At 39.7% G+C, this 25,498-nt stretch overlaps 2 protein-coding genes across 2 annotated transcripts in view; one reads left to right on the plus strand and one right to left on the minus strand.

Annotated features, from left to right (window-relative positions):
- Positions 1-10,978: 10,978 nt before the first annotated feature.
- Positions 10,979-18,182, plus strand: entpd3 (ectonucleoside triphosphate diphosphohydrolase 3; the record flags this gene model as incomplete). Its single annotated transcript, XM_079561734.1, has 9 exons — positions 10,979-11,113; positions 11,278-11,395; positions 11,493-11,652; positions 11,727-11,886; positions 12,759-12,986; positions 14,550-14,813; positions 14,885-14,989; positions 15,212-15,349; positions 17,503-18,182. 9 exons carry the CDS (start codon positions 10,979-10,981, stop codon positions 17,689-17,691), a joined length of 1,497 nt encoding a protein of 498 aa, XP_079417860.1. The 3' UTR covers positions 17,692-18,182.
- Positions 18,183-18,587: 405 nt separating this feature from the next.
- Positions 18,588-25,498, minus strand: part of LOC306967224 (RNA-binding motif, single-stranded-interacting protein 3-like) — a 130,312-nt gene continuing 123,401 nt past the window's right edge. The window contains exons 11-14 of the mRNA XM_079562154.1: positions 23,063-23,179; positions 22,354-22,440; positions 20,800-20,921; positions 18,588-20,402 (exon numbers count right to left, since the gene is read on the minus strand). Of these exons, the coding sequence (XP_079418280.1) occupies positions 20,399-20,402; positions 20,800-20,921; positions 22,354-22,440; positions 23,063-23,179 (330 nt within the window). The 3' untranslated portion in view covers positions 18,588-20,398. The remainder of the gene's footprint in view (positions 20,403-20,799; positions 20,922-22,353; positions 22,441-23,062; positions 23,180-25,498) is intronic.

Consider the following 25,498-nt stretch of genomic DNA (forward strand, 5'->3'; position numbering starts at 1 on the left):
GAAGCGACCACGCTCTTCCACGGGCACAAAGACCAGTATGTAAAAACGGTGGCCTGTTCCTTTAAGTGGTGATGTGAGGCCTGTGTGCTCATTTCAAACAGAACAATAGCAGTTTGGTTTATTTTGTCCTGCCCCAAGACAAAAGAATGATCTTTTTGAATAAGTTTATGTACATGTGATGTAAGTTGTCTTTCACTCACACAGGTCTCACACATATTTTTAGAAACAAGAAGGTCTTGGCTTTCAAATTGAGGTATCACGCTGGGATATAGCCTGTAAGCTCTTCAGTCAATACGCTTTGAGATTTGGATATTTGGATATTTGGATATAGTAGTTGCTAACCCAACCCTAAGGTGGCAGCGGGTAACAGGTTAAGCAACATCTTGCAGGAAAAAGGAAAGTAAGTGCTTTATTTGTTATTGTACAACTACATTTCGTTCAAGTGTTGGGTTGTAATTAATCAATTGGAATTAATTGGGAAAATAAGACTCTGTCTACTGTTTTATCTGAGCCTCTTTCCCACAATGTTCCCAGAAAATTGTGAAATTGTGAAGAAACAGGAACCTCCTTGTAACAAAAATATTGCATCATCTGTTTAACCTAAGCCAACATCAGTCAGGAGCAGACTGTCTGCAGTTATTTGTGTGCTGCTTGTTGAGTGAGGAAAGGTCATACAGTCAGTCTGCATAATGGTAATAGTAATGGGCACAAGGGATGTAGCATTGCTTACAGGAGGCATCTGCTTGACAAGTGTAACACATATAAATAAAAGATGAACTCTGCTTTTACTAGGGACTTAGTGTCTGGCTGATTAATTAAAGTGTTCAGAAATGCACACACAAGTTTACAGAATTTGTGTTGAAGATGTGTTGGAAACTATCTCTCATTGAGTAGAAGATATTTATGGTTTATTGTCTTTGGCCTTCCGTGGTGATTTTACTCTGGTGTCATTGTGGTTTCCAGGAATGAGTCCTGACTTGCACTTGCTCTGTTTACACACCAGATGTCACCATTAATCACTGAGTGACCCGGGGCCTAGTCTGAATGTCACACACCCCAAAATATGCCAGTGATACTGACACCAGGGGTATAATATGTGTGACCTGGCCTTGGCATGCCTGTCCAAGCGCCCCTGTGTGCAGACTATAAGAAGGCTCATTTAACATTTTCACACATCAACCTATAGACACTTTCCCCATGTTCTTTACAGCCAAGGTTACCTCGAAGTAAACATTGGTTACATCCTGAACATGATTGGAGGTTTGATACAGAGCAAATGTTGTTGTTTTGGTGTTTTTTTAATGCAATTTAACTGAAGTAGCATCATCTGGACAGGAAGTTGTCTCATGGTTACTGCAAACAAGCATTTTTATATAGTCAATCCGAAAGTTATACGATTGAAGTTCATTTGTATGTTTGTTATGTAATATTTATGATTATACATCTACTTTCAAAGTACCAGTCCATAACATTAACACACCCAAAATGTGGTATTTCTAAAGCACTAAAATAAGGCAGTACAATATATCGTATACCTATCAGTAATGGACACTTAGCTGACCCAGTAACCACATCACAACCATAAGCATATTTTATTCAGGTCTTCAGCAAAGTTTTTGCTCATGCTTGGACGTCGTTTTATGTACCTCCTCAGAAAACAAGTCGGTTTCTCCAACTCCTCTGTGTCCTCTGCCACTGAACTGTTGAATTCTGAAGGGAGTGTGTTTAGTAAGTATTTTGTTATTGTTATCGAACTATTGTTTATCTAGAGCTTCTACTCTTGTCCAAACTGTTGGGACTGACATACAGTGACTGTGATGTGTAATGTCCTGAGGATTGCTACAAATGAACTGCACTTTGGGATCAGTAAGGTTTTCTGAATCTGAATCTGTAGCTTTTTTAACAAAAGCACAGTTTTCATATGTGGTGTATTCTACCCACAACGGTCAAGCAGCAACTTCCTCTGTCTTGTCAGAACTGCATCTTTTGCAAACTGCATTTGTGGTTTCCGTGTTCCACACTTTTTTGCTGAATGCTTTTGTATGTCCGTATTTCAATGTCTGATATAATCTGCCTTGTCGGCTCATATGAGGCCATAGTATCCTATTAAGTTCATTATTAGATTTGCAGTAATAAATGAGTGGGGAGTGGTGGTAAGGGTTGAACTAAATTTGAACAAGCTTCTGACTCTTGCTTTGCTTGCACTCTACAGAACATGGAGACCATGTCAGTGAGATTAGCTGATAATGGTCAACACCATAATGATTCTGAAGATAATGTGAAGTACAGATAAAGTACAAACACACAGCCACAAACAAATGGCTCACAGATCGTCATCCTCTCTCCGCAGAGGAGTGCAAGACTAGGATAAAAGGGAACTGTCAACGGAGTTCGGGACTTCACTTCTTCTCTTTCTCTCTGGAGTTATCAGCTGGTTTTAAAGCTGTTTTTAAGTTACGTTTCCTGTTTCAGGGTAACTCATGCATATTAAGCATTTCTAAGAAGTCATGCAGCCTTGGCCTCCCAGAATTTAAATGCGCTGTATTTTTTTTTTCTCCTGTGGTATGTTTTCTACTTCAGTGGCATTAACCTCTTATCCCCCGCCTGCACCGGGTGCATTGTCCCCAGTTCGGCTTTAGCCAAATGTAAAAGCTTTTTGACTGAGAGCCACGTTTTTGTCACATTTTTGAAGTGTTTTTGTCACTTTTTGTTGCTTTTTCATTGCTCTTTTTCATTGCTTTTTTGTCGTGTTTTCACCATGTTTTTGATACTTTTTTGTCAACTTTTGTTCATGTTTTTGCATTTTTGTTTTCATCCTAGCTTTTGTCATTATTTTGACAATTTTTTCAAGAAGCCTTTAGAAATCCTCCTTTCTTACACTTCAGAAGGGAAAACATCATGGGTTTATGCCCATGTTTCATTACTTTTAGAGAGCGATATCATGGTAATATAAACAACAACAGCAGCAGCAGCAGGTCAGCTCGCTCAAGATTGACTAAAAGGCTTTATAATTAGATGCACAAATTCAAAAATATCTGCTGCTAGGACAAAATCTGTGGTGGAAAGTAACAAAGCAAAAAGTACAAGTAAAAAGTACAAATTATATGTATGTGTATATGTATTATATGTATTATATATATTTACTTAAGTACATTTGATAATGAGTACTTTTTACTTATAATGGTTAGTGGTTTACTCGTTTAGACCTGGCTTGATTCAAATGATTTACAAAATCCTGAACATTAAACTCTTAACCACTTTTACTTTTCCTTAAGTACATTTTTAGTCTTGTATCTGCACTTTAAAGAGACTAGATGCAAGTTGGTCATTTTATGCTCACTACTGCCACCTCAGGTCTTACGCGTAACTGCAGTCTCTATATCATACTCGTGCATGGTGGCACTTCGGACCCGCATTACCAACTGTTTGAGTGACAGTGCAGGATTTTAGAGGAAGTTGTGGTGAACATGTCTGGTCTCATTGTACATATTAGGACATGGCTGGAACATGTAGGGGGATAAAAATGCTTAGTTTTAACGTTTTAAACTTCGTCTTTTATGTGTGTAAGAATATTAAGTACATTTCATTTCATTTATTTGAATGGGACAGTGCATATTCATGAACAGACAACTAGTGCTGTAAATATGCCGGTTTTAGCTCAAGGCTAATTTCCATCCGCAGTCCCAGTAAAAACTAAGACAAGAACATACAAAATATAAAACGCATAATCCAAAACACACAGCAGTACATTACAAACAAAGCAGGCAAGGACAACAACAACACAATTCATGAAGTGCATCTCTTTCATATGCCACTCCCCTCGTCCCTCACACACCTGTACCTGCAAATATAAATAAAAATATGTTCCTGCCTAATGCCTCTTAATGGTTACGCCTTTGGCAATGAAGCCATTCTTTCAGTTGTCTCTTAAATGAGATTCAGGTGCTGCTTTCTCTAACTGTCATAGGTAGAGTGTTCCAACTAGAAGAAGCCTTAACGGAAAGCACGTTTGGAGAAAACATGCACCTCCGAAACCTCTTCCACCATTGGACAAAATACATTTTATTTCACTATACTATGAAAAAAATGACTAAAACAAGTACACAGCTTATACGTTTTTTTAGTTAGCAGTTTTATAATGATTTAATGCAGTGTACTGTCAAAAATCAGTTATTCTATTGTTCATAAACTGAATGGCTTAGCACTGTACGGAAACACAGTACTTGACTCCATGTGTGTGGCCTGAAAGGGTCAACATGTTGACCGCGCACAAGGCCAAAGCCGCACTGTCCGCCATTTGAGGTTATCGAGCTAAATGCTAAAACACACACTATTGCACTTGGGAGGCATTATCTGGGAAAACATTACAGTTCAACAGCCATCAGCACATTAGGAAATCTGAACTCACGCCTTACATGGCATTTACTGCATTCCATGTAGCAAAAACAGATTATAAATGTATTGTTCTAAGTGTTTCCTTCAGTAATTGGATTGTCCAAATTAGAAAAACGCAGCCATTTCACTCCTATATACTGTTGAATGAAAAACACTGTGCATTTCATCTTGTGATTGTTTGAGTAACGTGAGGAACTACATTGATGCATTTATAGACGACACATGGCTGCTTCACTTTGTGCTCTATTAAATGAGATGAGTGGGGGAAGTGGCTGGGGGCAAGGGCTTTAAGATACATTTTGCAAAGTCCAAGGCCATTTGTGATGCAGTGCGGCATCATCAAATTCAGATACAAGATCTATCATATTGATGGCTTTGGTCATCATTTGGATTGACTTTTTCAAAGTGGCGACCCAGCAAACCGTCTGCCTCTTAACATGCAGGTTAAAAAACTAAAAAAGCTGAGCCATCTTGTATTGAAGGAGGCGTGGCCAAAGAGCTTTGAACATGTCTACACAGATAACATGCAAGCAAATTAGGAGACAGGAGAGCCACCGCTGTACTATTGCGAGTATTGCTATAGAATTGAAGCACATCTGATGTGTATATTGATTTTCCTCAGCTAGATTCCTGTGCATGCGAGCCCACTCCGGCACAGGACTCTGGCTTGGAACCCACTCGTCTTGACAGCAGGCTAGCTTTTGTCGAGTCATAAACAATTTTTAGGATAAACCAATGTCTGTTGAATTGCCTTTTTTAAAATCATAAAGTCACTTTTCGCTATGTCATCAAAAATGCTCATTCTAGGAGTCAGGTCAAAAAGAAGAAGAAGCTTTCTCATAAACATCTCTTGTTCGGGCAAATTGTAAGCCATTAGAGCTGCTGGGTCTTTCTGTGGGCTTCTGTCCTAATTGATCTGTCCTCCACAACTACATTTCCTCCCTGCTGTGGTCGGGACTCATCAGGGTGTTAGTGGATTTAGAAAGCCCAGACTCAGGGACACGCCCACAATTAGCGAGGAGCAGTGTTCTGGAAGCTGTTCAAATTGAAGACCATGATGACGTGCTGCAACATGCAAACACAGTGCAGTCTGCAGAACTGCAAGAACAAGTGATAAGGAGTCGGGATTAATGAACACTGTCTATTCTTGGAGGGAGTGAAACTATAAGTGACTTTCTCCATTGTGAGATCAATAAAGGCTTATCTTATAATTGATTTATATTGCTAGAATAACAAGTTAATATGATAAATAAACACATTATAATCGAATTGCAAAGACTATTTTGTTTTATATGTGAAAGATGTGGACAATACATGTAATTTATAAAATGGTAAATAATAGGGCTGAGAAAATTTTTATTAATGTTGTTAATCAGTATTTTCATTACTAAAAAAATGTAGACAGTCCTCCGGAGCCACCACCTTAACATGGTGGAGGGGTTTGAGTGCCCCAATGATCCTGGGGGCTATGTTGCCTGGGGCTTTGTGCCCCTGGTAGGGTCCTATAGGTGACGGGTCAGACAAAGAGCGGTTCAGAAGTCCCTTATGGAGAACAACAGGCCCGGTTTGAATCGTGAAGCCGTCTTTCCATGGACCCACCATCTGCAGAAGGAGCCATAGGGGCTGGTGCAATGTGATATGGGCAGCTCCAAAGGCAGCCCCCACGACCCGGCAACGGAAAAGTGGAAGAAAGAAAATGGATGGATGGATGGATGGATGGATGGATGGAAAAATTGTGGACAATTATGCTAAATCATAAATTCCAGCCCTCGTAATCTGTCAGCTGAGCAACTCTAACCACCTCTCAAATCAAAAGAGTTTGTAAAACTATTCCACACTCATCCTTCATGTATACAATGCAGATTTTAGTTATGGTCTGACGATACTGGGTTGAGTATTTTGTTTGTCCGTGCAAGGTTTCAGAACAGATGATTATTTTTAACAACTATGCACATAATAATGATTTATGTCAAAGGAATCTTTCCCAAGGCTTCTGGGGTAAGAAAAGTCGGGTTGGATGGGTTTATAGTGTAAAAACAGTCTTCTCTTCAGTGACATCTCCATAATAATTATCTTAAAGTAAAGTCTTCAAATTCCAGCTGCAAAAATAAAATGGTAAAAATGGTAAAAATGGTAAACGGACTCAACTTATATAGCACTTTTCAACCTTTATCAGGCCCAAATCGCTTTACAGTAAGGAACCAGATACCCATTCACACTATTATTCATACACCAATGTGTGCAGGCACTGGAGTAGGGTGGAGTGTCTTGCCCAAGGACACAACGACAGACAAAGAGAGGTGGAACCTGTCCGGGTCTATGCAAATATCAGCTGACTTAAGAAGCAGCACTACTACTCAAGTCACATGATACAGGTTGTCAGCTGAAGTATAATGTTGATTATACTATGGTCTGGGTGAATACTCGATTCCGATTGGCTGGAGGGTGTCTGTTAAAAAGTGATAATGTACACCTAGCCCGGCAAGAGTTAAACAAGGGTTAAATCTTGTTCTATATCACTCCACTGCAGCTGTTTCCATAGTAGCGATAAACAATTGATCTGGAACTAGCTTCAGGTAAAACAGCTTAAAAAGTGAAATAACTCCTGCCCAGGACTTAAAAAAATAAGGGCCCCATTGAACAGTTTCAGTTTGCGGGACCATGGTATAAGCAGGGTGATGCACTCCTAGGTGTCCATTATCAGAATAACTGGACTCGTCGTGTATTATCCCGTACGTAAATATTAATATCCTGGATTCTACAAAACAACAGCCCTTTATGACATTTCAGTGAGTATCAATGCTCACTTACACTAACATAACATTCACAGGTCTGATATGGAAAATGTTTGTAACCAAAGACAAGCTTGGACAAGGCAGGGATCTTCCCTGTCTATACAGCCAGTGCCAGCAGAGTTCTACACATGAAATTGTGTAAGAGGCATCAAACAAGTGTCGGCTTTTATTGTTTGTTTTGGGCAATGGGACTGGTGGGAAATGGAATGTAAGTGTCTGCGGATGTGTGTGAAAGACACAAATCCTCCCGAGATGCATCAGCTTTGTGGCACTTCTACAGTGAAGCACTTTTTTCACTTGCAAAAAATGATCATTAATACCAGTGTTAATTTTGACAACGTATTTTAATTTAGTTTTAGTCTTAGTCTTAGACGAAAATGTAATTCGATTTTAGTCTAGTTTTAGTCAACAAAATATCTTCAATTTTAGTCAAGTTTTAGTCGACTAAAATTGCAAGTAAATTTAGTCGACTAAATTTAAGACGAATTTAGTCGACTTTGCATTGATAATATTCATTATAATCATATTTAATCTTGTTCCTCTGCTTCATGGAGCTGCTCCCACATGAACAAAGCTCAGAGCTGCTCCTTTGGCAGAGAATTTACAAGATCTGAGGCGCTTTCAGGCGGTCAATAGAAGTTTGGATGATTTTAGTCTCTCCTTTTCATTTTTATTTAGTCTTATTTTAGTCGACTAAAATATCTGGACATTTTGGTCATAGTTTTAGTCCAATTTTAGTCTTCAAAAATAACACTTTGACTAAAATTAAGACTAAATATTTTAGTCGACGAAATTAACACTGATTAATACAAGCAACAATAACACAACAAAAAAGCGACGACAAAAACGCTTCAAAAATGGCACGAAAACACGGCAACAAAAAAGTTAAGATCAGTTTTGTAGGTCTTAGCTTTCAAATGCAGCGCTATACTAGCCTATAGACTGTAAGCTCTAGTCGAGAAGCTTTTAGATCTGGGTAAAGCCGAACTGGAGAATATGCACTCTGTTAAGGCAGGGATTAAGAACTATTTTTTAACTATTTTTCCCAAATTATGTCCATTATTGCCATGTTGTTGTTTTGTTATAATGTCTGCAGTAGATCAGATTCAGGTTCAGTTTATCAACCATTTGCTGTATAAAACCACATTTCACACCACTGACTATATTTATTCACAGGAGAATCTTTTATTACGTGACTGATTGTGACGTGAGAAAGACAAGAGCAGCCCAAAATGACTCTCTTTTAGAGAAAAGGTGGGCGTGGTTTCATATTAGGGTTTGTGTGTTCGCTCCTCCCCTGTCCCCAGCACGCCCTCTCTGCTGCTGGATACAAGACTCCTGTGCATGTGAGCTGGTCATTCTTGACATCTACTCTCACTAACTACACACTCTTCAGTTCTGTCTCGCAGCTCAGCAAAGACCTGCTCTGCGAGGTAAGTCAAAACCATCATTGCTTGTTCTAGCATGTTTTGTGATGTCATCTGTGAACGTCTGCTGCCTGCTTGCATAGGTGCTCTATTATTTTATTCAGTGAGTCAGGCAGTCTGTTGGCAGTGTTGCCATGCTCCAATGTTCAGTTCTTATGGACTAGTCTCTACATGCACAGATCACACTGTGCAGATAATGTGCAGTTGGTGTGTCCAGGTACAGAGCTTCAGGTCAGGTCATTGACTTCAGATACAGTGTAACATTGCACGACACGAAGCACAATGAACCAAACACAAATTACAATGAATGATGGTTGATGATTGGTGTTTCGAAACCAAATGTTTTTTCTATAATTTCAAGACCATTTACACTGTAGATTCTGACTGAAGGCATTTATTTATGAATGAATACATATGGAATTATGTTTGAAACAAAAAAAGTTGAATCATAGAAGAAAATTCTTCAAAATAGCCGCCTTTTACTTTGATATCTGCTTTGCATTTTTTACTTTTTCTCAATGGGCTTCACGATGTCGTCACAGAAATGACTTTCACCTCACAGACTTCACAACTATTTAATTTGACGCCCTTATCATATGAAGCTCATTGAGAAAATGCCAAGAATAAAGGGTGGCAATTTGGAACAATTCAAAATATAAAACATATTTTGAGTGATTTCACCCTTTTATCTTTCCTACACAAGTAAATAGTGTTGGAAATAAAGAAAAGCCAATACATAAAAAACGTCTCCAAACTTTTGACCGGCTGTGTTTGTAGAAATTCCTGCACAACAAAATGGAAATGACTGGCTGTGCCCATCCCCTGAATGAAGCAAAATGATAGGAGAAAAAAAAGAACAAAATGTTTTCCTTTAATCGCTCTTCGTCACAAATTTGCATACAATATTTTTTTTCTACTTTTTTTGCTGTATTTACAAGAGCAAAAATGGTTGCATCCTTAGAGTAAAAATTTAGCTTTCTCCCTGATGCTGAGGGAAGCTTTTCAAAAACATTTGACATGCATCAATAGAGACAACAGAGTCAACATGCTTCTAGCAAACAGTCCTATGAAGTCACAAATACAGCCTTTGAGCCAGCAGGACATAAGGACTTAAAAGACCGTCCAGGAGCTCCCAGTAAAGCCAGAGATCAATGGGCTTACAGTGCGCCACATGCCTTCTGAACTGTATTTACACTGGTTACGTGCTGTCCCCGAAAGGGCATAATGATAAGAAAGCTAATGCAATTTTCAAAAGAGCTTCCCTGTCAAGTGCCAAATATAGAGTCGCACAAAAAAACACACGCCATGTTCATGTTAACATTCCATAATCACACCGTGTCTGTCATCACCCGTCTGCTTGTTTTCAACAAAGTCCCCATGACGACATCAAGGACTGCATTCACAGCACATCATCCTAGACACTATTATTTCAGAGGTTTATGTGGGTTTAAGATGCCTTTCATGATAATTACAAGTAAAATGAAATAGAATGGAAAAAGGCGTTGCTTTATTGACATAATCCTTAAAATTACACGTGACTAATAACTGTTGACAAGCTAAGGTGACACGTGCAAACCATTTCTATCACAAAGCAGTAGAATAAGCATAAAAACAAGAGGGCTTGTATTCGAAAAACATGTTGAAGAAAAATCTGTAGGACACGATTCATGCTTCACACATGTTCACCTTTATGTCCCCTCATAATTGAAAACACATGGTTAAGCGAGCATTTGTACACTCCAAATCATTGTTCTTGATCAAAGCTGGCAAGAAGTCATGGTTTTTTCTTCTTCCAGGAAACAGGAACTTTCAGGGTCAGGGATATTTGTTTATTTGTCAGTTTTCGGCGGGTGTTTTTCATGATTTGTGTGTACTTGGATTCCATTTGCTTACAGAAGGGCCTCTTAGTCAGAAAGTCTTTGTAAATGCAATACAAACACTGTTAAAACGTGGAAAAACTTTAAATGCAATTTTAATCTGTTGGCAGTAAACCCAAATTATTTTTATCTTCATATTCAGTTATTTGAAGAAGGAACACTGCAGCAGTATACCATATCGTATAATATAGAATAGCATCATAACATTTAGGCTACATTCTATACAACGTCCCTCTACAACTAAATAATAGAGCTGTAAAAGTGAAATTTACACAGATATTGGAAAAGCAAGATGTGACCCTCAAAATTGTCAATATTTTGTCTCCTGATGATGAGAATGATCTGCTAGCCACAAAAAAACGTTCTTTTTTTCTTTTTAGTTTACAGATAATTTTGTGTATTGCTGCATTACTTTCCCCAGGTATTTTTCTAAAACGCGTTTAGAGAAAAGTGATGCATTTTCCTCATTATTCTTTCACAAGAAATGGCCTCCAAAGAGCCAACTGGATACAAGTGCCGCATCGCCCTGGTGCTGCTGATCCTCTTGGGCAGCATAGCAGCTCTGATCGCTGTCGCAGTCATCCAGGACAAGAGGAGCTTCATCTCATACAGCGATGAGGTGAACTTTAATTATTTAACGCAAATATTCAGAATGATTCAATGATTTAAATAACGCACAAATTACCTGTTGAGACAATGGGTATAAAAAATTAGATGGTGCCCCTGAAGTGTTTATGTCATCATTCCTGGCTGGATAACTCTGTCTCTTTGTCTCTGTTGTAGTTTGGCATAGTGATAGATGCAGGCTCATCTCGCTCAAATATTTACCTGTATATGTGGCCCGGAGAAAAAGAGAATGAGACAGGGATTGTAAAACAGATTAAGAACTGCAGAGTGGCGGGTAAGTGATGCTAAATGCATTCTAGCTCCTAAAACCTAACTACTTGTACTCGCATCATGGAGTGCAGCGAGGTTTGATGTCACACATGTGCTCACAGGGGAAGGCATCTCTGAAATGAAGGTTGACCCATGGAAGGATGACGAAACATATAGTGCTTTTACGGACTGTTTAGATGAAATCAGAGGAGCCATTCCTGCAGAAAAGCAGAAAAGGACCCCTCTGTTTCTGGGAGCTACAGCCGGAATGCGACTGCTAGAGTATATCTTTAAACAGCCTTAACAAATAGACAGCTGTGGTGCATAAGTATCTTAAACAAGTTGTTTGTTTTAAGGGCAAAGAATCAAACCAGAGCCAATGAAATCATGAAGAGTCTTAGACAGTTCCTGAATGACCAGCCTTTTAACTTCCAAAACGCCTCCATCATCAGTGGACAGGAAGAAGGCCTGTATGGATGGATCACCGTCAACTACATCAAGGACAACTTTATCGAGGTAAGTACATAGGACATAATATCCACACTCGCAAAGTCCGTTCACACCAAACAGTTATTTTGTCAGTAGTTTGTCATATGAAAGTACTGTATAAGTCGCTCCGGAGGATAAGCTGCAGCAGCCACCCGGATGCCCCGTTTACAAGCCTCTCCCGGCAGCACGTTGTTCAAGCTCCCATTTGCAAACTTGTTCCACCTGCTGTGGCCATCGAGCTTTTGGCCCATTGCAGTAAGAGAAACCTCTGCTTTTCGCCAGTCCCTCACAAGTTTTTCGCCCCTCCAAACTTTCTTTCTGCTGCTCCATTACCATTTTCGGCTGTATATTTCACTACTTGCCGTTTGTAATCTGCAGAATATGTGTTCAGTCTTAGTAGATACTGGTACACAAGCCTAGAGCGCCCTCTAGCGGCAACATGTGAAATTATATATTTTAATATATGAGTCGCACCGGAGTATAAATTGCACCCCCAGCCAAACTAGGGAAAAAAGTGGGACTTATAGTCCGGAAAATACAGCAAATGTAAATGTGAATCACAGCATGGTTCTTTGCTTCTTCGATAGGCTATTTGCATTCTTCTTCTTGCATGTAATTACTTTACTTCATGATCTTTATTTTCCCAAGTAGTGTGGAGTAATATTTATTTTCTTCCTTAAGTGTATTGTAAAAGCAGGCCTTTTTGAAAAAGATGTTCTAATCTGGCCTAATTATAAATGTGTTTGTTTTCATTAAAATGTGGACTAGACTAGTACGGTAGTTGTTGTTTTCATTGCCGTGATAGTATTGCTACGTTAAAGATGTGAAAAGTGCTTATAAACAGCAGTTAGCACTGCTTGAAACTTCACATTAATTCACACTAATTTATATTTTTCTAGAGAAATCTGTGGAACAAATACGTGAGACCAGAAGGAGGAAAAACAGTGGGATCGATGGATTTGGGCGGCGCATCGACACAGATTGCCTTCGCAGTACCGGACAACTTGACAGGGGAGGATTACCTGCGCATTAAACTGTACGGCTACCCATACAACGTGTACACGCACAGCTTCCTCTGCTACGGCAAAAATGAAGCTGAGAAGAAAGTTCTCGATAAAATAGTCCAGGTAACTCTAACCAAATAACAATACAGCAGGACATGGCTCCCTTAAGATACACACAGCCCACTCAGGCAGAGCCAAAATCCATTAATGCCTAATTGAGAAATGATAAGTAAACAATATCCATCCTGTGCTGTGAACAAGCAACACAATCGAGTGAAGAATGCATTATGTTTTTAAGAGTATTGATCGCACAGTTAATGTCTAGGGTCCATAGGCTAGGCCTTAATGTAACAATTTACTCATAAATAATAAAATAATTGTAAATTGTCCGTCACTCTAGAAGTCACTGTCTAGTCTATGTCAGTGCATTAAGTAAATTCATGGACAAACGGAAGTAGCCTATGTAACTGATCATTTACTGCCAAATTGATTGTCTGTGGGCATTTGAATGTAACAAACACATGTTGGATGGTTGTGTTGCATGCACTGCACATTTCACTCTAAATAATGTGAAAGAAGCAGAAGTCTCTGTGGTCTGTGGCTTTTGAGCTGTTCACTCAGGACTACAGGTGTCAGGACGAGTTGTTTTCACGTTTCTATGGTCTGATAAAAGTAGAAAAGCGCTATATATGTTGAGTTAATTTACCATTTACCATTCTATGCGACTTGTACCATTATATTGGACTCAATAGCTCCCTTTTCGTTGATGCGTATGAATTATCCCACAGAGCCATGGCTAAATAAAAACATTGCTTAACTCAGATGCGCTGAAAGAATGGATGAAAGACCATCTGTATGTCACTCTACAATTGTTGAGGATACCAACAATCAAGAAAGCAGTTAAATGATGCGCAAAAAGTGACAATGTTTGTAATTTTGTTCTGAATAATAGACATAAACCCTAGTTTCTTCTTACTCTTAATATTCTGTTAAATTTACCTGAGTTGAATTTCAAACTATCTAATTTGAAATGTATTTCAAAACTCACATTTTGGTTTCAAATAAAGTATTTTTCATAATCAACTTCAGTCATTCCTTGGTTGTGGCATTGGGGAATTTCAGTCTGGCTTCAAGTCACAGCACAGCGCTGAGACCGCTCTTTTAAAAGTTTTTCATGACTTGTTTTTTGCTATTTATTCCGTAAGTCTGTAGTATTAGCCCCCTTAGAACTCACAGCTGCATTTGACACAGTCAGTCACGCCACTCTTCTATTGTGTCTGTAGACATGGGTGGGCATCTAAGGTACAGCCTCCAGTGATTCCGTTTGTACCTCACAGAAAGAAACTTTTCTGCACATCTAGGATAGTATTCCTCCACTGTGTCCTTCTAGGTTATGGTATCCCTCAAGGATCTATCCTAGGCCCAATCCTCTTTGCTGTCCTTGGCTTAAAGTTAACAAATTTAATTGTATAGTTTCATTGTTTTGCAGACGATATATCAATTTACTTGCCATTAATAGTTGAAAACAGCATGCTGTGCTTGACAAAATTATCCAATGGCTTGAGTGATGATCAGATCAGAATGTTAATTTCTTGTCCCTAAACAAAACTAGAACTCAAAACCTCTGAGCTACTTTCAGCTGAGACAGACAGGCAGGCAGACTAATTCTGTTTTCTTCTATTTTAGCGCTCGTCCAGCCTGAATCTCATCCGAAACCCTTGCTTTCCAAAGGGTTTCAATTTAACTTTGAAAGCAACAGACATATATGGCACACCATGCATACAGATGCCAAAGGAGTACACCCTGGGCCAGGAGTTTTTCATGATGGGAACAGGAGATTCTGACGAGTGTAAGGAGGTTGTCAGGATGATATTTGACTTTGACACATGTAATGCAGACCTTTGCTCTTTCAATGGAGTGGAGCAGCCAGCTGTTGTTGGAGAATTTATGGTAAAGAATCAAAGTCACACATACAGACAAATACGCCCTTAGGGTCACTGATTTTTGTCTTTTCCTCGCAGGCCTATGCTGGATTCTTCTTTACAGCCAGAGCTATTGGTGATAACAAAGATCTTGACACCTTCAGTGCTGCAATAAATACATTCTGCAACACATCCTGGGCACAGGTAGGTTAGTAAGAGGATTTAGAAATTCAGCATAGACCTATCCAGAGATGGTTATTGCTGCATGGAACACAGTTTACAAAAATGCAATCAACGTCAGAGCAAAGATCACTTTATCTGTGAAAACAATGCTGCCTTCTCTAGCACCAAAATTGTTGTTAACAAAAATTGCTTCACGCACAGTAGATGCTTATGTCCCTTGGTTGGTTTTCCTTTCTCTTACAGCTGAAGAAGGAAAAGACGTGGATCTCTGACAAATTTCTCAAGACTTACTGCACCGCAGGCCATTATATGTATTCCATACTGGCAGAAGGATACAAGTTTGACAAAAGCACTTGGCGTGACATACACTTTGAAGAAAAGGTAAGTCTTCTCTTCACACATAAAAGTAGCTTTATCAAAGATGCTTGGTAAGAGCACATTGCATATATATTGTTTTTATTGTTCACTTTTAATAGTATTACAAGTAGTGCTGGGTCAAAGGCAAGGCAAGTTTATTCGTAGAGCGCAATTCATACACAATGCAATTCAAAGTGCTTCACAGTTGCATAAAAGAACAGTTGCATAGAAGAAAGCAGATCAAATCAATCCATAAAACATCAACATAAAAATGTATTAATTACAGTAAAAAGCAAGAGTGCAGATAAAATACTTTCAGTTGTCATAACTGTTTTCAGCCTGGATATGAACATTGTCAGAGTTGAGATGTGTCTCACATCCTCATGAAGACTTTTCAGACTTTAGCTTTAGCCTCAGTATGTTTAGTCCTTACTCTCGGGACCACCAGGAGACCCCTCCCTGAAATTCGAGATGGTTCATACGGCTGTAACATGTCAGAGATGTACTTTGGTGCTAAACCATGAAAAGAATTGTACACAAGCAGAGCTGTTTTAAATTCTATTCTCTGAGGGACAGGAAGCCAGTGCAGAGACCAGAGCACTGGACTAATATGGTCGTATTTCCTGGTTCTTGTCAGGACTCAAGCTGCAGTGTTCTGGATGTTCTGCAGCTGTCTAACAGTGAGCAGGCCGTTACAGTAGTCTATCCTGCTCTGCATGGATAAGTCTCTCAAAGTCTGGTTTCAACACTATGCCTCTGGTCTGAGCAATGTTTTTCAGATGGTAAAAAAGGAAAGAATCCATTTATTTGTTTTTACATGGGACAGTTTTACATTCACTCCACACATGGAGATGTTAAGCTATATACAGTATGTAGCCACGGCTGCCCCTTAGGACAGACCAACAGAGGCACACATCTGTTGGTCCATTGATTCACTCACACAGACATAATTAATCCTGGACTATTGTACATGTTTTTAGTGGTAGGGGAAACTGGTGTATCTAGAGGAAATGGACGCAGGCATTTCCTCTACACAGCCTTTCTGTGTCTGGCTGACACAGAAAGGCCGTGTCAGCCCCGGGGATCAAACCCAGGACCTACTTGTGAAGCACGCACGCTAAAACCTGTGCCAGCGTGCCAAGCTGATATGCAATAAGCAAGTTGACACGAAATCCACATCTGAAACACAATAAGATTTAGTAGGAGTTGTATCTGACATTAATGTGGAAAATCATCTTCAATCATACAAAAGTACGAATTCATTCCTCATGTCGTACATCAAACAAAGTGTCCATTTGTAGCTGATAGTTTGTTGATCTCTCCATGGCATTCACAGTTGCATATTTAGCACACACAATGGGAATGGGACCACCCTTACTCATAGTAACTGTCTGCACGCTATAGACTCCCAGTGCTGCAGTAGAACACCCCGAGGATAAGGAGTAGATCTGACAAAGGAGTTCCCTCAGCCTGGGGTAAACCCCTCGTCTCACACTCATGACTCATGAAGATAACTCTCTAGTGACAAACGGCAGAGGCTGTTACTAAATCACACAATATTTAGCGTCAAACAAGGTTGGATTGTTCAACTACAGTCGGCAATAATCTATTTTCCAAAATCTAGCAACAGAAGCCTAAGTGTTTATGCCGTGTCCTTGGTGATTGATAGGCCCTACACACAGTGTACTGCATTCTTTACTGCATCAAATCATTCTTTCCCCTCGAGCTGCAACCGTTTTATCTGCACAGGTGGTAAAACAGAGAATATTTGTTATGTACAGTACCTTACCTTACATCAGTATGTAAGTGTGTAATTTCCGACCTTGCCTGATTTGGGATAGATACAAGTTGTTGATTATTCTTATAAAGCTATATCACATGAAATACGCATGCATAGGCCCCTTTTTTTTTTTTTTACATACAACATAAAGAGACACCATCGCATTAACATACAATTTTACCAAATTGACTTCCAAATGTGAATTCAAACTTCTAACATCCACCCGCAGCCACAAGATATAGATGAGTAGTGAGTAGTGAAGTCCCATAATATCCGATTACTTCACTGAGGGGGGCCCTGGACATAGTATTACACCAAACGTTTTAGTTCAATTTATTCCAAGAAAGTTTCTGAAACTAAAAACTGAACTGAAATTGTGTATTTTTACCCCCCACAGGTGAAGGATACAAACATTGGGTGGAGTTTAGGCTTCATGCTGAGTCTTTCCAACATGATCCCGTCTGAGGCGACGCAAAACTACCCCATGACGGACCCACTGTTCGCTGGACTTATATTTTTATTCTCTGCACTTACCATTATAACCTTCGTGATCGTGTTCATCTTCTGTGTGCGCACCTGCTACTGAGCTCTCAGGAAGAAGAGCGTAATGAATGAGAGCTATCAAAAGGCTTGAATACTGCACGGGCATGTTGGGGACATAAAACTTTTCACTTTTGTACCTCAGGGATGTTTATTTGAAGGGATCTTTTGTATTAAGTTGGCATTGCAGGTAACAAAGTGAGATGAAGCTGTTTACAGGATGTTGCACTTATTGAATAGTGCTTTAGAGACAAACCCTCCTTTGACTTCTTTTCTCTGGACGAGTGAATGCGCATATGTGAACTTAGGAGAGAGTGTTTGTCTGTTTGTGAACAATTATGGAGATACATTTCTTTTAATCGTCAAAAGCTTGTATGAAGTTCAGATAGGCACCGCAATTATTCTCTGACTATTGGCAAAACCTAATTCTTCTTCTGTTTTATGTCTCATCGCGTCTTGATCTTGTTGGATTATTGCTTGAACATTCCTATTCTTAATTAAGCAAATATATTCAATAATACATAACAACACTTAAACACAAAGGTAATAAATGTCATTACAAATAACTTTAGAAAATACTGTAATTACGGGTCGTGTTTTCTCCTATATTCATACCATCTGCATGAGTACTGTATGTTCATCTGTGTAATGTTACAAAACAAGGAACAAGATTCAGAACTTGCTGTACAGAGTGAATGCTATCATACATTCCCAGTGGTGTGACGAATAGTAGCAATTTGTATGTATGTACGACTTTCTGCAGAAAAAATAAAGTAAAAAATTGACCATTCTATACAGATGACACTTTTTTCTAAAATAATACTGGACAATAGTGTCACCTAGTGGACATACAATATAACTGTAGCGTCTCAAATCAATGAATGCCAGATGTTTAAAACATTTTTATTGAAAGATTTGTCTAAAAAGAAAACAAAAAAGAAACAAAATAGACATTTCAAACTACAGCAATATCCACTGATTCTACAGACACTCTCAAAATCACAACTTGAAAGACATGGGAGGCATGTGACCGAGCAAATAAAAAAATAGCATCATCAAAGATATTCCTGTTGCATCTTCTTTTACACACCTGTACAAATCTCATAAATAATACTCACGTTTCCTCTCTACTTCACTCCCAGCTTTCAATAACTTATTTTCCAATAGATGTCCCATTTGGTTGAATGATAGTTTTAGCTCCTCTATATCCTTTAGCTTCCTGTTCATGGTGTGTGATGAGTAGATGGGGCACGGTAGAGAAACCTATGCACATTTTTTGAAAATCATATAATCCACATAATAAAAAATAAAAAAACGGCCCCAAACTACACACTCACCCCCAACACCAAAAAGTTGTTTTAGCAGCTTACACAGAAGTACATTGAAATAAAAGTAAACGCCTTTGTGATTGGTTGAAATGATTTGAACAAAAATGCCCTTTTTGATTTGCAGAGAGATCCCTGCTCATTTTTCAAATGGCTTATGTTGGTCCGCACAGCAGCCTCAAGCAACACAACATGAACTCACATGACATAATTCAGTTAAGTTTGTCATTATTAGAAACAGCTTTTAAGTCAGTCTGTTAAGCTTGTGATTTGGCTGCTAGACACCAATGTTCCTTTAGAGAAGTGTGTTTTTTTTTTACTAACATTTTCAGACAAAACCAGCTTACATCTGATTGCATGACATAACATCTTGAGGCAATTGTACATTAAGACCTACTGCATGTCCCTAGATATCTCCCACAACAGAAAACACAAAAACAAGTGGAAAAAAGAGCAAATAAAGAAGAGCTCTGCAATGTCTAGCTTCTTCATCTTTGGTATAAAATATGCCACCTGTATGCTGCGCTGGATCAGCTTCTACTAGAACTATTGCTTTTTTGCACATTGAAAAATCCTAGCTGTTTTTTTTTTCTTTTCTTCTTCTTCCGTCTTTTACTGAGAAATGCTTTTCACACAAGATGCAGGCAAAGCAAAAAAAAAAAAACGTTTTCAAGGTACAGCAAGCAAAGGATGACAAAAACAAGCACAAATGGCATGGGAAATAACAAATGTCCATGAAGTTGCAAGGAAGAAGCACTCTTCCCCCAAAAGTTTACTTGAATTTTAAAAGTCCTCCTAACAAACACATCCTTTTTGCCTGTACAGTCAGCTTTTTCGCTGCTTTTGAATCATTCATACTTTTTTTTTGTCAAACACAAAAAGGGAAACTTGTTATTCCCAGCATTTCAGAAAATTAAGGCAATAAAGATTTACCAAAACATTGATATTCTAAAAAACTACTCAAATCATAAAAACAATGATGCAGCTTCATATGAAAGGAAGACGACCTTTGTTTTTCTAGACTGCTGCCTATGTTTCCTTTCCATTTTTTTTTCTTGAATTGAATAAAAAAGTCTTGAAAATCTACCTGGACATTCAAATGTTCTTTTTTCTGTACAGATCAAGTTGTCTTCTCGTAGAGGCAAAATCCAGTCTCTTGGAGAGAAATGATAAAAGTTGCGCGCTGTGCAACCGTTCATTGTCCCACAGTTCAGCAAATAGTTTATTTTCCCTCATTCATCTTCATATAAGAAACTTTTTTTTTCTTCATTATTTTTTTTTTGTCTTTTGTTTGTGCACAGTGGAAGCATTCTCCTCGCATTGTTGTCCAAGCCACTGTTTTATTGTCCATGTGTCATTTTTGATTTTCCCGGTCACCAGTGCAGTGCAGTCCTTCTGAGGGCAATGCAGCAACGAGGCTCACCAGCTTCACCTTTGCCGGGAGACAAAAGAGACAGCACGACTTTAAAATATCCCACTCTCAAGGTGATCTAATGGCAGCATAGCAGAGAAAAAGAGTATCGCATGACAAACAGTGTCAGCTACGTATGTTGACTAATTTCAGGACATATATTGGTGAATCAGTCATTTCAGGACAAACATTAGTGACAGCACTGCCCCCTAGAGGCCATGGTGCTCGTGGTGAGGCTCAATCTTCCTCTTGTTCTCAAACGTGTGTGGTGTATTTGTATAGAGATTGTTAGCATGTGTGACCCCTATTGACCTCCACTTTGTGTAGTGTTCAAATGTATGATGTATCCCATCTGATTCCCATCTCTTTAGCAGGAAGCGTCACCGTGGGTGTAGTGTTTCTGTAAGTCTATACGCACTTAGACTGCTGGTAAGAATAGGCTGTGGTGTGGTCCCCTGTGCTCTCCACTGATAAAGGCTGCTGTCCGCTGGCGTTCTGCGAAGAGGGAGCTGTCTGGGGAGAGGCCTCCGTCACCACGCCCTGCAGCAAAAAACAAAAGGACTATTCAGATGGCCAGACTCAACAGGAGGAATCCTTTTATGCAAGCAAGTGAGGAGACTTTTGAAATATAGTCCGTTCAAGCCAGCAGAAGACTAAATTCTTCTTAAATCACCGTATAACAAAATTAAAATGACTCATTTAGATAGATTTGATTATTTAATTGTGACAAAATGGTATAGTCATATTAGGCAGTATGTTCTAATGATACAAATATGCTGAGAGATAAGAATAATTGGTATCACATGACAATGCTCTAAAGCAGGGATTTCCATGTAAATTTCGCTGGGGGCCAAAATATATCGGGAGTGTATTGCCGGGGTCCATAAACAAAAGCTCCAGTAAAATATGTTTTGATTGGGAAAATACTATTGAGGAAGCTTTTTTCAATAACTGACTAATAATCAGCCTGACAGGACTGTAACCTCGCCTTACACTTGTATTGCACTTAACAAGTCTCTGCTACACTGTAGTCATTATTCATTCACTCAGCACTTGGTGGTGGTAAGCTAATATTGTAGCCACAGCTGCCCAGGGGCAGACTGTTCATTTACCACCACGTGATTATAATGTTTTGTTTATATCCTGATCTCTTCTTATGTCAGTGCCCTCTGCTGGACACGTTTGGAATGCTTTCCTTTCTTTCTTTAAGCTGCCTCCTAGTGGAGAGAGTGAGCATTCTGGTTATTTCTTCAAAAATGCATAACTGCGCAGGAATGGGCTAGAGATTTGTCACACTCAGGAATTTGTGCTCTACAAGTCAGGGGCCATATTGAATCATCTTGCGGGCCGGATTTGGCCTGTGGGCCGCCTGTTGAAGACCCCTGCTCTAAAGCACGGTAGCGAAACATGTCAATTTAATTGAATGACACATGTCCTAGTGTCATTCCTGCTTAGAGACAACCATGTTTCCAAGACACGGTAAATCACGAGTTAGTATTTTCTTTTGTAAGACAGTAATAATACACTACGCAATGCTATTTCCAATCTGTTTCCAAGACATTACTGTGCAGTTAAACAAAGAGTGGCCAAATAATAAATGTTTTTATACAAGTAACTTTACAACAGCATTGAACAATCAACTGGAAACATTATGAGACTTAAAACAGTATGTTCTGATGTTTCAGTGGTTTAGCAATCTACATTCAAGCTGGTAATTTCTCTAGATAAATAATACACACATGAACTTCACACTAGGACTTGAAATTCGTTTATCAGTTACAACTCAAAGGATGACATCCGCTCAGCTGACGATAGCTCTAATAGACCAAGGTGTAGTACAGCTGTGCCACAAGTGCTTTCAAGCTGCAGCAGTAAAGCTTTTAGATTTGTCCTCTGAAGACCACTACGGGCTGCTGTATAGACAGTTGGCTCGTGTAATAGGCTCAATAAACAAGAGTTTGTGTGTCCTTACTTCCACTGTGATGGCAGAGGCAGGCACTGCAGTGTACTGGGGAATGTAGGTTCCTTGCATAGGAGCAGCGGCTGCAGCAGACATGTACTGCAGAAGAAGAAGAACAGTATAATTGTCAGTGAATTTGAATATTGTGGAAAAGTATATAGTTACAGTAAGTAGGTCTTTTAAATGATAATCAATCGGGTTATTTTAGATTTAGACCAGCCTGATTAAATCTACTATAGCTACAGTAAAGCCAAAGAATTGCATTTCCTTTAGTTTAAGTGAATTTTCATGTGCATGTGTGTATCAAGTGAGCATTGACTTGGGGAGACTTTTATGTTGGAATTTCTTCATTTTCACAGACACTTTAAACTCAAGCAGTGTAAGTGTAATTTTGAATTTTGAAAATCAGTGGAAATCTGGTGTTTTAGTAAATTTTGTGGTTCCAAAGTGCAATAAAAAGTTACCAGACACTACAGTGCCATCATAAAAAAGATGAAAACATCTCAAACAAATTTCTCAAACAAAGGTTCTTTTTTATCAAATGCCTCATCATTTGGCTTTAGATCTTAATTAATGCAGCATTTGGAACGTAAAGGTATCGTTTAAGTGAAACAAATAACTAAAATTGAACGGTACCCAGATCCTTATTAAGCTTTGTTTATTTCAGTCAGTGGTCAGACAAAATCCAAGAAGGTCACTCGAAAGCAGGAGACAGACTCACATTTCCCGAAGTGCCCAGAGACAAGTGGTTCATCTGCTGCATGAGCGGAGCCATTACACTGGACGGGTGCAGGGACAGGCTGGGCTCGATGGCTGCTGCCGGAGTGATCACAGCACCCTGAGGACACAACGAAAATAATGTCCAACAACAAGACCCACAGACAGTTATGCCCTGTCAGGGAGGGGAAAACAACTGTTACTGATATTAAGCAGCGATGTTTACAAAGGCTAAGGACTCGGTCGTACTTCACGTGTAAGAACAGTAATAACATATTGTACTTGGATGGTGACTAGGAATAACGAGGGTAGACCAAATATTACCAACAAATACTAACTACATGGTGACATACAGGCGAGGGTTATAATCAGTCACATAAACCAAAGTACATTTTAATGATACGCGTCTTGTTATCATGTAGTTCACTTTTAGGCTAATTCCATTCTATTGCTGTGCTGTTAGTGCGCAGTAAAGCAATGGAGGGGAGGCAAATTGAATGGTAAAACTCAACACACAATTGAGAAAGGAGTTCAGCTGCACAAAGCTCTAACATCTCTTTTTATTTGTCTGTAATAAAAGCTTAGAGGCAATTATTTTTATGTTTCCAAGCATTTGTGGGAGCCGCGGTTTTGGAGTGGGGGGTGGGGGCTGACTGACTGTCGTACGAGCAGGGCTTCAATGAAAATAGATTGGGAAGCACTACTGTACTGTATAGTGCTGTACCCAGAAGTCTGCTAAGATAATGTGATGATAATAATATTAGCATTGCCAGTAGAGCGGGTCAAGTAAAAAAGAAAATGTTTTCATCTGGGAAGTGTTGATATTGCACTATTGTGGCTACAGGAAACAAGGAATGGACAAACGAGCAGGTATCCGGGCGAGACTCACTGCTAAGCCACACATGCCTCCTATTGTTCTGGCTAATGGACGTTCACTGGCTAATGGATGTTCATTGGAGAATAAAACAGATTAACTGCTAAGCTCTTCCCAGAAGACGGTGAAAGCCTGTTGTGGAGCGGAGGGAGCTGCGCAGTAAGAAGAGGAAGAAGTAGGTGGGGCTGACCAGTACAGGACACCAAGCTCTGAAACAGGGACAACCCAGGAGGCGGTGCACCGTTTCAGAAGATCAGAGGAGACTGAAGACTATGGTTTCCTCTACCTCCCAGTTTCATCCACAGGGCCATCGGAAAGCTGAACTCCCTGAACTCCCTCCCACCCCTCTTCCCCCTCCCCCCGCTCCACAACCAAGGATGAGAGAAACATAATTTCAAACCATTCACATGGTTTGACAAATAAAAAATCTTGAATCTTGAAGTACATGCGGGTCAGGATGACCCACAGTGGCGGTGTGGCTCGGTGGCGGCGTGGCTTAGTCGCAGCGTGGCTTAGTCGCAGCGGCTCAGGACTAACACCTGAAGCTATTTCATTGTACGCCTGTACAATGACAAATAAAGCACTTACTTACTTCCTTAAGTTTTCATTTGTTAAAGATATTAATTGTTGTGCTGTATAGGCAAAATGCTGCCATCATCCCAAACACAACTAAATGATGTGCTCCATCCTTCAGAACACTATGAACCCGCTACCCTCCGGTTTCTGTACATAAGTTACTGTATTCACTTTGTTGGTCGACTTGTACAAAACCCTGCCCTTCCAGATAGCATGTGTCTTTCTGTGCAATGACAGTATAAGCAGCAGCACATTGGACTAAGTTAAAAGAGCCGGGTCAATGTGCTTTCAGAGGAGAATCTCAGTCTTGCCAGAGCTTGCTCCTGGATACAGCAGAATCCTTTTACAGTAAACCTCTTCAGTGTGAAGGGCTTTGACGCGGCCTAACACCTTGATGCTTCTCTGAGCTCCAGACAGCCGCGCATCTCAGCCCCAGCTCTATCGGTCTTAACAGGGCCCTCCTCTCAGCGAGTAAGAGAAAAGAGGGGTTATTGGAGAGCGCTGTTGAACTACACTTCCCATAAGCCACACAGGGGAGTTCTGTTGTCTGTACGAGTCGAGGCGGCAGTCAGCACTTCTGCCTGTTGAGATGTGATGCGGAAGGAGCACAGGTATTAAATTTAGGTGTTTTAGAAAGCACTGCAAGTTCTTTGGCAGCCATCACGCCCCGGAGACATACACACCGGCGCAGTAAACACACATAAAGTGATGAAAGTCGTGGCAGTTTGAAGTCTTCTTTCTTGGATGCGCATACAGTTTGTCTGAGCGGCGGAGCGGCTGTTCACTTGAGAGGTATTTTGTTTGAGAGCCACACATAAACAGACAGAGGCACTAGTCACTCGTCTGCTTTGATGCTTGGATGGAAGAAAAAGCATTTACCCCACTACAAGAAGAAGAAGGAAAAAAAAGCTATAATAGTTTTGAACTTCCAACTGAAGATGAGATTGTTCTTACATATCATTATGAGAGAAAGAAAGATTCCACTGTTCT

The sequence above is a fragment of the Gobius niger genome (genome assembly GCF_951799975.1).
Source record: "Gobius niger genome assembly, chromosome: 8".
NCBI lineage: Eukaryota > Metazoa > Chordata > Actinopteri > Gobiiformes > Gobiidae > Gobius > Gobius niger.